The 15000-nt window shown below is 51.6% G+C and overlaps 5 protein-coding genes across 5 annotated transcripts in view; 3 read left to right on the plus strand and 2 right to left on the minus strand.

Moving 5' to 3' along the window:
- Positions 1 to 2511: 2511 nt before the first annotated feature.
- On the plus strand, positions 2512 to 3465 carry ENH_00060550 (hypothetical protein, conserved; the record flags this gene model as incomplete). Its single annotated transcript, XM_013577106.1, has 2 exons — positions 2512 to 3269; positions 3363 to 3465. 2 exons carry the CDS (start codon positions 2512 to 2514, stop codon positions 3463 to 3465), a joined length of 861 nt encoding a protein of 286 aa, XP_013432560.1.
- Positions 3466 to 5666: 2201 nt separating this feature from the next.
- On the minus strand, positions 5667 to 7774 carry ENH_00060560 (para-aminobenzoate synthase, putative; the record flags this gene model as incomplete). Its single annotated transcript, XM_013577107.1, is given in 2 exon segments — positions 5667 to 5852; positions 5858 to 7774. Coding segments are annotated over 2 exon segments (2103 nt in total).
- A 648-nt stretch (positions 7775 to 8422) lies between these two features.
- ENH_00060570 (hypothetical protein, conserved) lies at positions 8423 to 8776 on the minus strand (the record flags this gene model as incomplete). The annotated part of the gene is made up of 1 exon (XM_013577108.1): positions 8423 to 8776. One exon carries the CDS (start codon positions 8774 to 8776, stop codon positions 8423 to 8425), a length of 354 nt encoding a protein of 117 aa, XP_013432562.1.
- A 1209-nt stretch (positions 8777 to 9985) lies between these two features.
- Positions 9986 to 10480, plus strand: ENH_00060580 (hypothetical protein, conserved; the record flags this gene model as incomplete). Its single annotated transcript, XM_013577109.1, has 2 exons — positions 9986 to 10286; positions 10347 to 10480. The coding sequence occupies 2 exons, from the start codon at positions 9986 to 9988 to the stop codon at positions 10478 to 10480; spliced, it is 435 nt and encodes a 144-aa protein (XP_013432563.1).
- A 3740-nt stretch (positions 10481 to 14220) lies between these two features.
- ENH_00060590 (hypothetical protein, conserved) overlaps positions 14221 to 15000 on the plus strand; it is a gene marked incomplete at both ends in the record, with an annotated part of 7316 nt that continues 6536 nt past the window's right edge. Inside the window, one exon of the mRNA XM_013577110.1 lies at positions 14221 to 14554. Coding sequence (XP_013432564.1) covers positions 14221 to 14554 — 334 coding nt within the window. The remainder of the gene's footprint in view (positions 14555 to 15000) is intronic.

Genomic DNA, 15000 nt, shown 5'->3' on the forward strand with positions numbered 1-15000 from the left:
GCGGTCATGCTTGTGTTGTGTCATCAGCCCAGCATTTATGCTAATAAATCCACGCAAATGCTAACATAATTTATCATGAGAAGCTCGAAAAACCGCTGAATAAAAGTGTAGCCATCGTGTTTAACATTAGTTGATTCTGCTCAGCCCTGTGGAGCCTGCAAGAATTTCCGCATTCCAAGGGGAAATTGAGCGACTTAAGCGCTTGAACCATTACAAATACATGTTTTTCCACAACTGCCATAAGATAAGCATTATTTAGCTTGCGGGTTTGGCTCTTTGGGTCTGCTTCCCCGGGTCGCTCTCCCTCACTAGGGTCACTTGTAACCCGCTCCCTGGGGCTGAAGCTTCCACCTAGCCGCCGCTTCACCTCTCCACCGACTGCGCCTTGTTGAAAGCTTTGGCTATATCACAGATAGCAACCGTGGGGAAACACTGGTTGTTCATTAGTCCGGAGTGCACCTTGCCGCAGTGCCGAAGCGGAGCAATTGTATTGGCGACGGCCTGCAGGAAAACAATACTGATCGCAGACTCACTGATTTTATGGTTTTAAGCTTACAACTATCTAATAATGAAGTACACGTGCACTGCAGTTAGAGCCAACGCAAAAGTAGGAGCACGCCCTGCGCGTGACTCTCACCGGCTTTGAATGCAATAAATAAAAATCCAACTCGGATTTCGTAATTTATCCTGATTCTTTCCTTTCCCTAACTTCAACAATACGTTCCTAAGATTGAGGCAAGCTATGTTGCAGGCATTTCCGTCTCTAATCCATTGTGCTCTATGCTGGGCTTTAGCTTCTGCGTCCTTTAGGAGTTCACCAGTCATCGGGAAAATACTGAAATAGATACATCTCGGGAATCAGTGCTTGAAGGGATAGAAACTTTGGGGTATACCCTAGTCTCGTGCATTCTCTCAGGCAAAACTACTGCTGTAAAGCGCAACGCGACACGAACAGCCAAGGCGCATAGTAGCCCTTTTTTCTTAGCGACAAGAGTTGAACTTATTACAACAAGGCTAAAAGAGGAAAATAGGTGAATATTGTGACCGCAGACTGAAGTTGGAAGCAATCAGCCACGCACCCTCTTTGCAATCGACTCCTCTGGAGACGAGCACAGAAAGGCAACGCTTGCACCGCCCGACCAGCCCCCGAAGGCACAAAAAGAGTATTTAACCTGGAGCGGCAATTCAACATGTTCTATTTATGTAGCAGCTTCTTTGCTGTGAGGAGGAATTGCGCACAGGGTGAGCCGTCGCAATGGACACGACGCTCAGGCGAACACGGGCCAAAGCAACCGTTACTCTCCTGACCCTGTACAGGATGCGTATTGAGGAGCCACTATGGTATAAACAAGTATAATTAGTGGCAATATTTATCTATGAGCCAGTAACTCAAAGCGTATGGCCCACAATCTGAAACGCACAGTTGAGCGCTTCCTCCTGCCCAACGCAGGGTAAGCGCTGCGAAACAGAGCATGACAAGAACCCCAGAGACGCCCTATCCTACCTTCTTTCAAAAACTATGTATTTCTCTAAAGAACTCTTCAGAAGCGTTCCTTGTTAAAGAAAGCTTACCCGCTCCACGTCTCAGAGCAGCGCCAGGCAGCACCATGCCTTGCGTATCGATACGCAACTCGAGGCAATATGCTTCAAAAACAACTTATATGAATGTAAAATACCGCTAATTTTGTATTTTCAGCACAATATGCAAAAGCAGAGGAGACAGTACCAGCTACAAAGATGCCATCGAATGTACTTCTCGCCAGGCAATCAACGCGCGGTGTGCTGAGTGAGCCCCCAAGCACAGCCTCTCGTAATTTTTCTTGCCCCTCACGGCTAAATTTGCAGATTTATAATTGGGGAAGAAGGATAATACGAATTTCGAGCGTTTTAGGTCTCTAGAGCTTGTCTGCAACCGCTGTCTTCGGCCGGGTGCCACTGGACAGATCTACCGTGGCTCGACCGGGGGGGGACAACAGCTGAATGAATATCCTCTTTACATAAAATTCTACTAAAAATATAAGCGATTTAACCAGAAAAGCAATTCAATTTCCAATAAGTAAAAGCAACGGTCCCAAGAGGCAGAGGGGTGCCCGCGTGGGCCAATCGAGAGTGTGTGTGCGCAGCAGAAGCAGGGAGGGACGGAATGTGGGGTCCTGGTGAAGCGCGTCCCGTAAAGAGCGTTCGTAATTACTCATTTTTATGAATTGCTTTTGTATTTTGTAATTTGTTTTACTTTTGTCAAACTTTCGTTTCGGACGTTGTCAGGAGGGCGGGAAGCGGCTCACGCGTCTGGGATTCGTGGACGCTGCTGTTGTGCTCTTTTTTGTTTTCCCTTTCATTGAATTTGTTTTGACCTGTCGCCTTCGAGTTGCAGGTTCCTTCGGCTGTTCATATTTCCGTTTGATCACGCCGCATTCTGTTTTCCTTTTGTCTCATTCCCCGCTCAAGTTCGCCGTTCAGGCCGCTCGAGACGTCAGGTGAGCGAGGCTTGAAGCTGCCGGTAACCCGAAAATGGAGGTGGATCGACGCATTCCTTCGGAATTTGTATATTCTTCTCCGGGCGTGAGTGCGGGGCCCGCTGACCTCGAGCCTCACACGAGCCCGTACCTCTCGTCTGCAGCTCCGGTGCCCTCTCGACTGCCCACGGACCGATTTGCCTTTCCGCCCTCCATGGAGATGAGCTCTTTGCCAGTCTTTCCGCTGTCTCAGTCGGGTCCTTGGGCTGAGAAGCGCGTCTTCGTGACGGGGCCTCCCCCGGAGAACTACCAGCGCTACGGCCGCGCGTCGCCTCGGGGGTGGACGGACATGGCCAAGGACTGGGTAAGCAGCTTCGTCGGGCCGCAGCAAGAAACGCCTGCCATGGTGCAGCGCCCCCAGTACGAAAAACAAGACCCCAGAATGTACCCTGGACAGCTGGACGCGTTCGTGGTGGACGCCCCCCCCCAGCCCGTCTACGAGCGCGTCGTGTACGTTCCCACGCAAGTAGATGTGCCTCCCGCGAAGCAGTACGTCCCCGTGCCTCCTCCTCAGCAGGTGATTGCAGTGCCGACGACTGCCCGCCCGATCCTTGTTCCTCTGGAGTCTGAAATTGTCTGCCGGGGCCACCCCTCAGATCGCACAGAGTTGTGTTTCGGCTGCACGATTCCTCCGCGCCAGGTCAAGTTCGATATAATTCGAGAAGAAACCTCGGGATGCTTCGGTCTCTGCCGTGGCCAGCGCTTCAAGGCCGTCTGCAGGAAATGCCGGGCGGTGATGCCCACGTGTGCGCAGTGCGGAAAGCAGTCAGTGATTCGGCATCCTTGAGACGACAGGCAGCGACGAAGTGTATTTTTGTGAACAAATTGTAACTCTAAACAATGCAGGATAAAGCGCGAGATAGAACGAGCTGCGCCGACAGCAGGGGTCTTGTGTGCCGCGGACGCGCCAGCGTCCGCCTTCGGAGGGGAGCTGTCTGAGCGCTCTTAGCAAATGGCCTGAAAATGAAACGGCTCTGAGTCACGAAAAGTAGGAAAACACGGAGGGCACAGCCGGCAGGAAATGCGCTAAGAGAAGCGGAAACAACCCCTGTCAGTGCGTGTGCGCCTGTCCGCATGTATTAATCGCCGCCTTTGCCTCCTGCGTTCGAATTCGAAGGAACTGCAACTTTTTTTTTCATAAGCAGTTAATAACTGATGCCGCTTTCAGTTTCATTTCCGCATATTCCTCATCGACATCGCTCATGATGATCACCGCGCCGCCAGCCCCCACGGAAACCTGAACACGCAGCACAGAAACGAACTCTGTAGGCTAGACACACACATCTAGCTGTAGTATACTTCTTAGCGCAATCCTGCTGAATTCATTTCGGATTCTTTTCAGCCTCTAGCCCACAGGGACCGCTTTAAAGCGCCCCACGCCTCCAGCAGTACAAGGTACGTGGTGTTTGCTGGGGGATCTGAAAGGCACCCGCTCTGTTCTTCACATGCCAGTGCTATTCTTCACGGGTCATCTCCACACTCTCACAACGGCCTTGCAGCAGCCGTTTAAATGACCCAGCTCATGCTACTGCAATTCGTTGCAGACAGCCAAGCAGCGGGCGCTGGCGGTCAGCTGCAAGAGATCCGAGGGAACTGAAATGCTATTGTCTGACGACTCAGTGCACCAAAGAGGCTCTTGCGGAGTTTCTGGGGGAGGTTTCAGCAGGGCTCGCACGAATAAAACGGCATGGAGGACTATTTATCTTCCTGTGGGATGCACTGCAAGCTTCAAGTTGCCTCACCTGATTGGAAGTGAAGACTGCAGTGCGAATAACTATGTTCAAGCATGCAGCTCCAGTTAAAGAGAAGAAACCGAGAGTCCCACTGTAGATTCCTCGGGGTCCCGACTCGCATCTGGCAACAAACGCACATGATGTGGTTTACACAAACAACGCAGCAGCAGCAGCAGCAGCAGCAGCTACAAATCGCGCAAAGCAGAAGTAGTGAGGAGTTGTTTGCCTCATTCGGAAGCTGGCGGGAAGTTAACTTTCGCTGACTCGCGCCGCTTGCCACGAGCTCACTGCGTGCGGATGCAAACCCTAAACCCTAAACCCTACACCATCGACCCGAAACCCCAAAGCCTAGAGCCTAAGTTGCAACAGCATCTAACAGTGCAGCTATTCGAGAGGACGCCAGAGTTCTTTTGGCACTTGGGAGGTGACAGAATGAGGTATGCGCCACGGACTTGGCAATAATGTTCATAGCGCTGACTTTGGGGGCCCCTGTCATGGAGCCTCCAGGAAAAGCTGCAATAACGGCGTCCACCGCGTCTTTGTCTTCTCTGAAAACGCACAAGACAGCAAGGACATAACCCACAGTCAGAATCTCCTTTGCGCGCAAATAGCTCCACCCCCCGCAGGCAAAACTAGAGCAGCTGCTGCTCCGCTGAGTTAACAGGGCTGTGCTGCTGCTGTTCGCGGCCACTGAAGCCGCGACAGCAACTGCTGCTGCCTCCGGCAGCAGCGGCGCTGCACCAGTGCCTCCGCTGCCGCTGCTTCTGCTGCCCGCTGCTGCTCCTGCTGCCGCAGCTAGCTAGCTAGCTGGCTCTGCAACGGTAAAAGGCTGGTTTCTGTTCGCAGGCCGCTCAGCCACTCAGCCCCAGCTAGCCCCACCGCAGCTGCCCCTGGATCGCCGAGACCATGTGGTGCACTTTTGCATGCGTTTCCACGAACAGCAGCCGCGGCACTGACACCGAGCCGTCTGCGCACACGCGGCCTGTGCCCAGTAGCGCCCGCGCACACAGCCAAAGGTCTTAATCAAAAATCAGAAAATGAAATAATAACTATTCTAGCTTGTCTTGATTCCCCATTTATAAGTTTACTGCGCAGTGTGAACTATGCCATGCTAAATGAACTGAAAGAAACGCTCGCTGAGGCACATTAGCTGCCTGGCTCTGCCGCTAACTAGCTGCTCAGCTAACTAGTTTCTGAGCTAGCTAGCGGCTGAGATGGCTAGCTGTTCAACTAGATAGCTGTTAAAATAGCTATTTGCTGACTCAATTAGCTGCTGAGCTAGCTAGCCGCTGGGCGGTCTAGCTTCTGAGTTAGCTAGCTCCTGAGCTGGCTAGCCGCTGGGCGAGCTAGCTTCTGAGCTAGCTAGCTTCTGAGCTAGCTAGCCGCTGAGCTAACTAGCCGCTAGCCACGTGCAGAGCTAGCAGTTGCGGGACGGGCGCTTACCGAGGTCGTTTCGGACTAAGTCCACAATCATTCGGTTCTCCGCCTTGTCCTTTTCTGACGCCGCCAAGTCCGCAGCCAGCGCTAAGTCCTCAGCCTCCGTGAGGCCCCTCTTCCGCGTGCCCTTTATAGGCCGCGACTCCACCAGCCCGTCGGCCCGCACCTTCAGGAACAGTTCGGGGCTCGCGCAGCACACGGCGAAACCCTCAGCAGCCCCCGGGGCCCCCGGGGCTCCTGGGGCCCCCGGGGGGCCCCCGGAGTCCTCGCATGCAGTGCGAGCAAGGACGAACTCATCTGGCTGGTACCTGTGCAGCAGCGCATGCGCGGCAGCCACTTGCTCTCCCTGGACCCCTTGCTGGGCAGCCGCAGCCCCACAGTGCCCCGCCCAGTCCCCACAGATTCTTTGCATGCATGCATGCATGCATGTATGGCCCCGCAGGTCTCCTGCGTGCATGCATGCATGCATGCATGCATGGGTAGCGAGGTGCATGCGCTGGCCCACCTGAGGAAAGCCCCAAACTTGGAGCGGTTCTTGTCGCGCAGCCGCATGTACATCTGAAGAGGCGAGGCGCTGCCGGCGCTGAACTGCGCATGCATTTGATCTGTGAGGCAAACTTCATAAGCATTTCCATTTTCTATTTCCCGCAGCAGAATCTTGGCCGCCTCCCTATATTCTCCTTCTGTCAATGAAGCCGAAAAAGAAAGCTGCTGCTGCTGCTGCTGCTGCTGCTGCTGCAGGGGGGTCTGCAACGCGCTGTCTTGATGCGGACTGGGAGCAGGCCGCACACAAGCAGCAATTTGTTCAAGGGCCCCCAAAGCCCACTGGCGCTGCACCTCTGCTATGGACTGGAGTTTCTCTTGTGTGACTCTGCCTGCGCAGAGAGCCTCTAGCAGCGGCTCGCAGGGGCTGCCTTTGGAGGGTCTTTGAGCCTGCTGCTGCTCCCCCGCAGCAGCAGCAGCAGCAGCAGCAGCGGGGACCAGCCAGACGAGGAAGCAGCGCGCCTCGTCGTTGTCCACAACAATATAGCGGTCAGCAAACACCCACAGGGAAAGGGGGTAAGCCGTGGGCAGGGCCTCTTTGGAGTTCTTCTTCAGATCCACGGGGGGCCCCCTATCCCCCTGGGCCCCCCGCAGCCTCTCAAAGGCCCTGTGCCGCAGCTCATAGGCGAAGTAGCCCACGTAGCCGCCCACAAACTCAAAAGGCAATTCTGCAGGGTCAAGGGGCCCCTCCCCCACTAGCTGCAGCGCTGCAGGGGCCCCCCTCTCCGCCTCCCCACCCGCGGGGGCCCCCCCCGGGGCCCCCCCGGGGGCCCCCCCCGGGGGGCCCCTCGGAGCCTCAGCGCGCCAGCGGCGAAGCCGCAAGGGGCCCTGGAGGCCCTGGGGGCCCTGAAGGCCGTGGGGGCCCCTGAGGGCCTCAAAAGGGTCCAGCGGGAGCTCGCGGAAGTGCAGACTTTGGGGGCCGGCCCCACAGGGGCAGCCCTGGGGGCAGCGGAAGAGCTGGCTGCTGCTGCTGCCGGCCCAGCTCTGCAGCAGCTCGGCACAGGGGCCCCCCGAGTCCCCCATGTAGCCAAATCTTGAGAGGAATTCTTTTTCCACGGGGCCCGAGTCGGCCTGGGCTGAGTCCGCGCTGCTGCTGTCAAGCCAGAAGCTTGCGGGGCTCTTCCCGTAGAGTTTCCTGAAGAGCTCTCGCGAGTCCAGTACCAAGGGGGCCCCCTTTCCAGGGCCCCCAAACTCCCCTGCTGCTGCTGCTGCTGCTGCTGCTGCTGAGACTCCCAGCGCCACTTCTGCCACGTTCACTTCCCACACCGCCGCCTTCCCGCCCAGCGGAGCCGCTGTGCTTCCCTCCAGCTGCGCAGCCCTCGAATCTTCTCTGCTGCTGCTGTTGCTGCTGTTGCTGCCGTTGCTGTTGCTGTTGCTGCTGCTGCTGCTGCTGAGTGGACGCGGGGGCCCTGGGCGGCTGGCGCAGTGCCAGCGCTGCGTCAACTCGCGGAAGTTGCGGAAGATCTGAAGGCCGCAGGGAGTGCCAATGGACTCTGGATGAAACTGAATTCCAAAAAATGGCAAAGTCAAGTGCTGAATGGCCATAATGGCGTACGGCGAAGGACTGCAGGTCCACGCCGTGACTTTCAGGCACTGTGGCAAGCTGCGACACGCACACACACGAGGGGGCCCCCGAGGGGCCCCTGAGGGGCCCCCGAGGCGCCCCTGAGGGGACTCTGAGGGGCCCCTGAGAGGCCCCTGAGGGGCCTCTCGGGCTCTAGCTGATTAGCTGGGATCCGTGGAAGCTACAAATACCCCCTGAAGGGCTCTGAGGGGCCCCTGAGGGGCCCTCAGGGGCCCCGGAGGTCCCCTGAGGGGTATTGAGAAAGACCCTGAGCCCCCGCAGGTCCTCGGAAGCCCTAATTCCGGCTCTTTGGACTTTTTAAAGGAGAAAATGGCAAGAGACACTGTGGTAGTTACAGAGAGGCTCTCACCTCTCAGGGGCTATGCAAAGTGAGTGGTAGCGGGCAACAGGGGCCACCCGGGGAAGGCCCCGAAAGAGCTCGGACTCAGGCGAAAATTCCACTGGGGAGCAGCGGCCGTGGAGGATTTCCGGGGCTTGCACGATCTGCAGCAGCGTGCAAAAAGGACAAGTCCAGAGTCACAAAAGATCTTTTTGCAGAAGAAATCGGGTTCTTAGGAACAAAAAAGTGCCAAAAAACAGGAGATCTGGCCTTTTTTCAATTCAAATAGTTAAGAAACCCTTACTCTGGCGCCTAAGAGGTGCCCCAGCCCCTGGTGGCCCAGGCAAACGCCCAAGACGGGAAGAGAGGTGCAGGAGAGCGCTGCAGCAGAAAGGCCGAAGTCTTTGGGGTTTTCGGGAGTGCCAGGCCCCGGGGAAATGACAATATTATCAATTTCGGGGAAAGCGGCGCAGACTTTGGCCCAGTCGCCCCCAAACGCGTCGTTGTAGACCACTGCAGGGGCAGTGCCGTTGGCCACAGATATCATCTGGTACAAGTTGTAGGTAAACGAGTCATAGTTGTCTATTATGAGGGTCTTCACTGCCCGCCGAGAGGCAGTGGCCTCAGACTCCGTGTTCTTCATGGTTTTTAAGGAACTTTAAGGAGCTTTCTCGCCTCCTTCTTCCCGAAAGAGCCACTCAGTCGAGCCGCGCAAACTCAGCACTAAAGCCCAAGCCCTCTCCTTGCTGCTGCAGAATTGGCCTTTTGCGGAAAATGAAACGGAAGTAAGACGCCTTGCCTGCAGATTCAATTGACAGCAGCAACTGACACAGCGGGTCACATATGTCGCAGCACAAAGCCCAAGCTGCAAACGAGATTCGGGGTGACTGCTGCTGTGCTGCTGCTGGGGAAGCCTGCGCGCCGAGATGTGCCTTTGAATCACTTTTCAAGTTCGTGAAAAACCTTTAATTTCTCCGAAACTGAATATTTATCAGTGCAAGTGAAGGACAGCGTCCAGTTGTCCAGTGCCGCCCCACACAGTCCCTGCTCGACACATCTCACGGTGGTCTCGAGGCGGACAGTCCTTCCTCGGAATGGTCCAGCGTTGTTTTGAATTTCCGTCGTTGGAAACACTTTTCTCAACTCAAAAAATTCAAGAAATGCATTTATTACCTAGGGGGAATCAAAGGAACTGCACAACCTGCTTATCAAGACCTCAGCCGATGGGCAACCTGAATCGACTGCGTCGTACCTGAATTTCACAATTTTCCTTCACGTCGCGAAGGCCAAAGTGTCGACTGTTGCAGTTTAATGGGGTCAAAATAAAATTTATGTTCCATTCAGTTCTGCACTTTGTTTGCTGAGCATAAGCAGCCGCGCCCACATGCGCCAGGTTACCCACTGGAAGACCTCCAGCTTCTGCGGGGCAAAGTGCTGAATTTGGGGCAGAACGCTGCAGTAAACAAGATAAAATATATTTTTGAACGAAAATGCATTGGTTTTAACTTTCAAATATGAAAATTAGCGCTGAGTCACGCCGCACGCTGCACTGTAGTGCTGGTGGTTTTTGATTCTTTGATCTTGGCTTAAACTGAGGAATTGTATCTTTATTCCGGTATATGGCTTTTGTTGAATTCTTGAGTGCAGCAATGTTTTGTTTATTACTTCAACTTTACTCAGTGCAGCGTGTAGCGACTGTATCAGCACAGCTGCTGTTTCTGGCTTGCAGCGACTAATTAGTATTTTGTTTCCTCTTCCCTTCTCACCATTCGGCCAGGCTTAACTCTTTTTGGCTCACTTTTTATCTTTTAGCCAAGCACTAGACGACACATGAAATCTCTGGCGGGGAAACATGCCTTCTATGCTGCACTTCCTGGCCCACGCTCTGTTCACAATTTGCTGCCTAGTTCAAATGGGCAGCGCGCGTTTGCCCGAGTTCTACCATTCCACCTCAGCCATATCAGCAGAACTTGAGAGTCTGGAGGAAACTTGTCCTGGACTTTTTGTAGAAAGAGAGCCAATCGACAGCCAGCACTTCATTGATGTTGTTTCCCTCTCCAGATCTGAAAATCCCGTGTCGCACTTCTTCCTGTTGGCAGGAGAGCACGCCAGAGAGCTCATCACAGCTGAGAGCGCTCTTCATTTCCTAAAAGGTAATTTTTAAACATAAATTTAAATGCCTCAAGCTCATTTCCTTTTGCAATGAGCCGCAGTCCTCTGTGGAGAAGAACCTGCACTGCGCAGGAAAGCGGAAGCTGCACTGGCGGACACTTCCTTCACAGTCATTGTGAACGGAAATCCGATATCTAGGACTAAAGTTGAAAATGGGGACTTCTGTGTCAGTTAATTTTGAAATATAAAGCCAAAACGCATGCAATAAGGGGCTTTGGCGGCTGCGTAGCTGCGGGTGAACGAGAACGCAGTGGACCTCAACAGAAACTGGAAAGGTATTCTTTGTTCCGCTGCTGCTGAGGCCTCAGACTTATTCAAAATTAAAAACAATTCAATTCCCTGCAGCTCACTGGAGCTCGCGGGCCAACACCCCAGAGACTTATCCCGGAAAGAAGCCATTTTCGGGTGCGTCAGTTCCTCCGTTGCTTCTTTCTGGATTTCGACGGAGTCCCACAGAGAGGGAAACGCAAATATTTCGGAAAGCCGCCACGAAATGCAAACCCGACGTGTTCCTTTCTGTTCATTCAGGTATTATTTTCTTCATTTTCCACTTTTTTTCAAACTCAAAAGTCCTTTTCAGGCACTCTGGGGATGTACATGCCGTGGGCGTACAAAGCAGCAGAGGCTTCGGAAAATGAAAAAAATATGAAGTGGGTCTTTTGGTCCTTATTTGCTGCTCAAGTGCCTCGAAGATCTTGCAAATGGATGTTTATTTGCACAAAATTATTATAACTTGTGTTGATATGCAAGTAGAGGTTTATTTGACAAGTTTGTGTTGACTTGTGTTGGCAGCGGAGCTGTGCAGCTCAGGCTCTCCGGAGCACTTGAAGTTTTTGAACTTCTGCTGCATGCATGATTTTCTTTGAACTGTGTTTTGTTGGTCTTCAAAATCTGCATTTTTTCTTTTCAGACGCGTCATGGAAGCTCTGGATGATGAGTTTTGCCAGTGTCCTTCAGGCAGGCTGTTTGTTTGTGTTCAGCTGGAGAAGAAAACTCGATTTTCGCATTTTCCAAACAGGACCGGCCGGAGAAAGAGTGGGATACCGCAGTCCGGGGACTTGTTTGGATTTTGTTTTCGAATTTCTCCAAGTTCCCTTTGCCTACGCCTTCGAGGTACTTGTGACGGACTTGAACTTGCACGAAAGCTGCGCGGCCGCGGCCAAAAGGAACTTGAATTATTTTCAACAACTCCAGATTTATGCCCCGCCTTCGCAACGCAAAGAACTCCTTCAAATGTGGCAATTGAAGAAAAGTTTCCACGACGCCTTCAGCGACTTCTCGGGGGAGCCCCGGCAGCGAATTCGGTTTCTGGAAAAGAGGCAGCAAGTGGCGCTGCAGTCCGACGAGGAAGCTGCCTCGAGCAGTTGTTTTGTGGTTTGTTTTTATTTTTATTTTTATTTTTATTTTTGTTTCCACTTTGTCAGTTGCTGCTGCTTTTTTCCCTTTCGAATCCGCAGCAGTTCAACCCCACCGACGAGGAAGACTTCCGAGAAACGCTGATGAACTGGAGCGAAGTAACTGAACTTTTCCCAAGTTCTCTTTTAAAAATTTAATTAATTCAAATTTACTTTTAAAGAATCAAATTTAATTAATTTCAAATTTCCTTTTTAATTCCATTTACTCATCCAGGCCTACTTGGAACTGAGCCAGGCCGCCACGGAGGAAATCCGCCGCCCGAAGCAGCAGATCGGCACTTTTTGAACTTCGCATTTTCGTTTTTCTGAATTCAAAAAGTCATAAATGCATCATTTTAAATGTCTTTTAAGACTCTGTCTTTGAAGTAGAATTAAAAATGCCAAAAATTAAATCTTTTGGGCTTTTTCCGCGCAAATTCCGCATTTCAAGTTTTGCAGAAACTGCCTTCATCTCTCGGAGAAACTGCACAGCCGCACTCATCTGTTTTCTATTTATTTGTTGTTCGATAAGTTCAAATTAATTTATATCTGAGAGAAAGTTTGTTTTTTTATTTATTTATTTGTTGTTCGATGAGTTCAAATTAATTTATATTTGAAAGTTGAAAAATAACACAAGTCCAAATTTGAATTGCGTTTCAGAAAAAGTTGAATTGCAACAGCAGCACTTGGAGTGCAAAAGCTTGCTCAGTGCTGCAGCAAAAAAACCTAATTAGGATTTTCTTTTATTTCTTTTTTTTGAATTTTAAATTTATGAAAATTTATCTTTTTAAGAAAGAAGTGCTGCAGTTGGGTCTGTTGGGCATCTTGGGCCAAGTGGAAACTCCAAATCCTGGAGCAGAACCCTAAACCCTAAACCCTAAACCCTAAACCCTCAGTTTCCGTCACAAGTGCATAACTTTTTCCTTCTCTTCTTTGGCGAAGTCCAAACCCTAGGCCCTAAACTCTAAACTCTAGACCTCAAACCCTACGCCCAAAACACCAGACGCTAAGCCCTAAACCCTGAACCCTAAACCCTAAACCCTAAACCCTTGACATCACCGAAAACCCTTCTGCTTGTTTTTTCTCCCTTTGTCTGCTTTCGCTGTAAGCGAGATAAGCCCTCTGCGGGAGTGGCCATAGGAAGCACCGCGGCGAGGGTTTAGGGTTTAGAATTAGGGTTTAGGGTTTATGGAATTAGGGTTTAGAGTTTAACCACTCCTAGATTTGCAGAAGAACTTGGCACTTTCTTCCCCTGGAGAAAACCCTTGAAGGCAATTCAAAAGTGCAGTCGAGGAAGCAAAAAAGAAACAAAAGAAAAGACAGAAAAAATAAAGAAGTGCAAATAAAAGAAAGAAATAAAATGTGCAATTCTTGCTGCAGCTTTTTCAAAAGTTGAAGACTTGTCAAACAGCAGCAGATCAGCCAGTGGCTGGGCGCTGGAGTTACGCTTTTGCCTAAATGAAATCAGAGTTAATGAACAAATTTGTTTTATTTCACTTTTCATCTTTTTTGAATTAATTTTTAAATTGAATTGCAGCTAAAAAGGGAAAGAGGCAGCATTTCTGAAGAGTTCAAAAGCGCCGAGGCTGTTGTATCTGAAAGATCTTGTGGGAAGAACTCTGTTTTATTTCAGAGTTCAAGAAAAACTGCCGAAATAATATTTAACAAGTAGTTTGGGCTTTTTACAAAAGAAGTTTTACTTGAATTTGAAATTTTAGGCGCTTTAATAGGTCATTTTAGTGATGAAATAACAGATTTATGCAAATGTGTTCGTTGGTAAATCACTTGGCAAGTCTTTCCGGAGCAGTCCGCAACTTGCTATTCGTTCCTTGATGTGGCTTTGAAATAGATATTATGGAAAAGCTTTAAAAGGTTTTAATTAATTTTTTGAAGTCTGAAAATTCAGTTGTTGTTGGGGGAGAAGCTGCCAGATAGCTGTACAGACACCTGCATGAACTTCGAGCCGGCGGCGAGGCGGCGCCGGCGAAACGGCCGCACAAATGTTCCTTCTCTCTGAAATTCAGGCGGCTTTAGAGAAGTAATAATATTTCTTATTCGAATAAACATCGAATCCGCGAAAACGACGGGAAACAACTCGGGAAACCGGAGTCTGCAGAGGAGCAGCCGCGCATGCAGCCGAGAGCAGCGGAGAAGCAGGGCTGGGCGGGGGCCCCGGAGTTGCGCATCTTCTTCTTCCAATTAAATAATTAAAAGGCAATAAAAGACTCTTAAGGGCCCTTTTAGCTGCCTGAAGGGCCGCTGCAGGCGCCAGCAAGCAGCAGCCGCGCAGCAGCAACTATCTTCCCCGCGCCCCGCAAGCCGCGGGACCTTCTGCTGCTGCGCTGCCCATGAGAGGCTTTTGCTGCAGCAGCAAAGTGGCTCTTGCGCATTTCAGGTGTCTCCGCACTTGAGGGGGGGCGCTGCGGTGTGCGTACACCGGGGGGCCCCAGCTAGCTCCGCTGCTGCCGCTGCTGCTGCTGCTGCTGCTGCTGCTGCTGCTGCTGCTGCAGCAGCCCCCCAAATGCAGGGCTTCAACCCCCAGTCTCTCCGCCTCCTGGCGGCTCTTCCTCTGGACTTTTCAAAGTTGACTCAGGCCTTCGACTTGGACGACGTGGTCCAGCGCAGAGACCCCAGCGAGTGCAGCAGGGGGCCCCCAGGGGGCCCCCATGCCCAGGGGGGCCCCCCGGGGGGCCCCCCTGGGGGCCCCCATGCCCAGGGGGGCCCCCCGGGGGGCCCCCCGGGGGGCCCCCAGGGGGGGCCCCCTGCTGCAGATAGCCCCGGAGCTGCAGCAATGAAGGGACTTGTGATTCGGACTTATAGAGGCATTCAGGACTATTCTCAAGAGCGAGATCCTGGTGAGAAGTTTTGAAGAAAATAAAAAGATTTAAATGGACTTTTAAAAGTTGAAAAGTGTTGCCAGTTGCACTTGCGGTGTACGTACACCGCAGTGCTGTGGGGGTGGGAAGACCTTTAATTTCTTTTTCCACTTTTTTCGTTTTTCGTTTTTTGATTCTTTTTTTATTCTTTTTTAATTCTTTTTATTCTTTTTTATTCTTTTGTCTCTTCTTTTGCTTCTTTTGTCTCCTTTTGTCTCTTTTTTATTTCCTTTTTTAATTTTTGTTTTTTGTTTTATTTTCTTTTTTTCTTTTTCTTTTTTGTGATTTCTTTTGACCGAATGGGCTGAGGCCTTTCAGCAAGCACTGCACTACATGCTGCTGCTGCTGCTTTTGCTGCTGCTGCTGTTGCTGCTGCTGCTGCTGCTGTTTTTGCTGCTGCTGCTGCTTCTGCTGCTGCTGCTGCT

The sequence above is a fragment of the Eimeria necatrix genome, genomic scaffold, assembly GCF_000499385.1.
Source record: "Eimeria necatrix Houghton genomic scaffold, Enh_scaff51, whole genome shotgun sequence".
Taxonomy (NCBI): domain Eukaryota; phylum Apicomplexa; class Conoidasida; order Eucoccidiorida; family Eimeriidae; genus Eimeria; species Eimeria necatrix.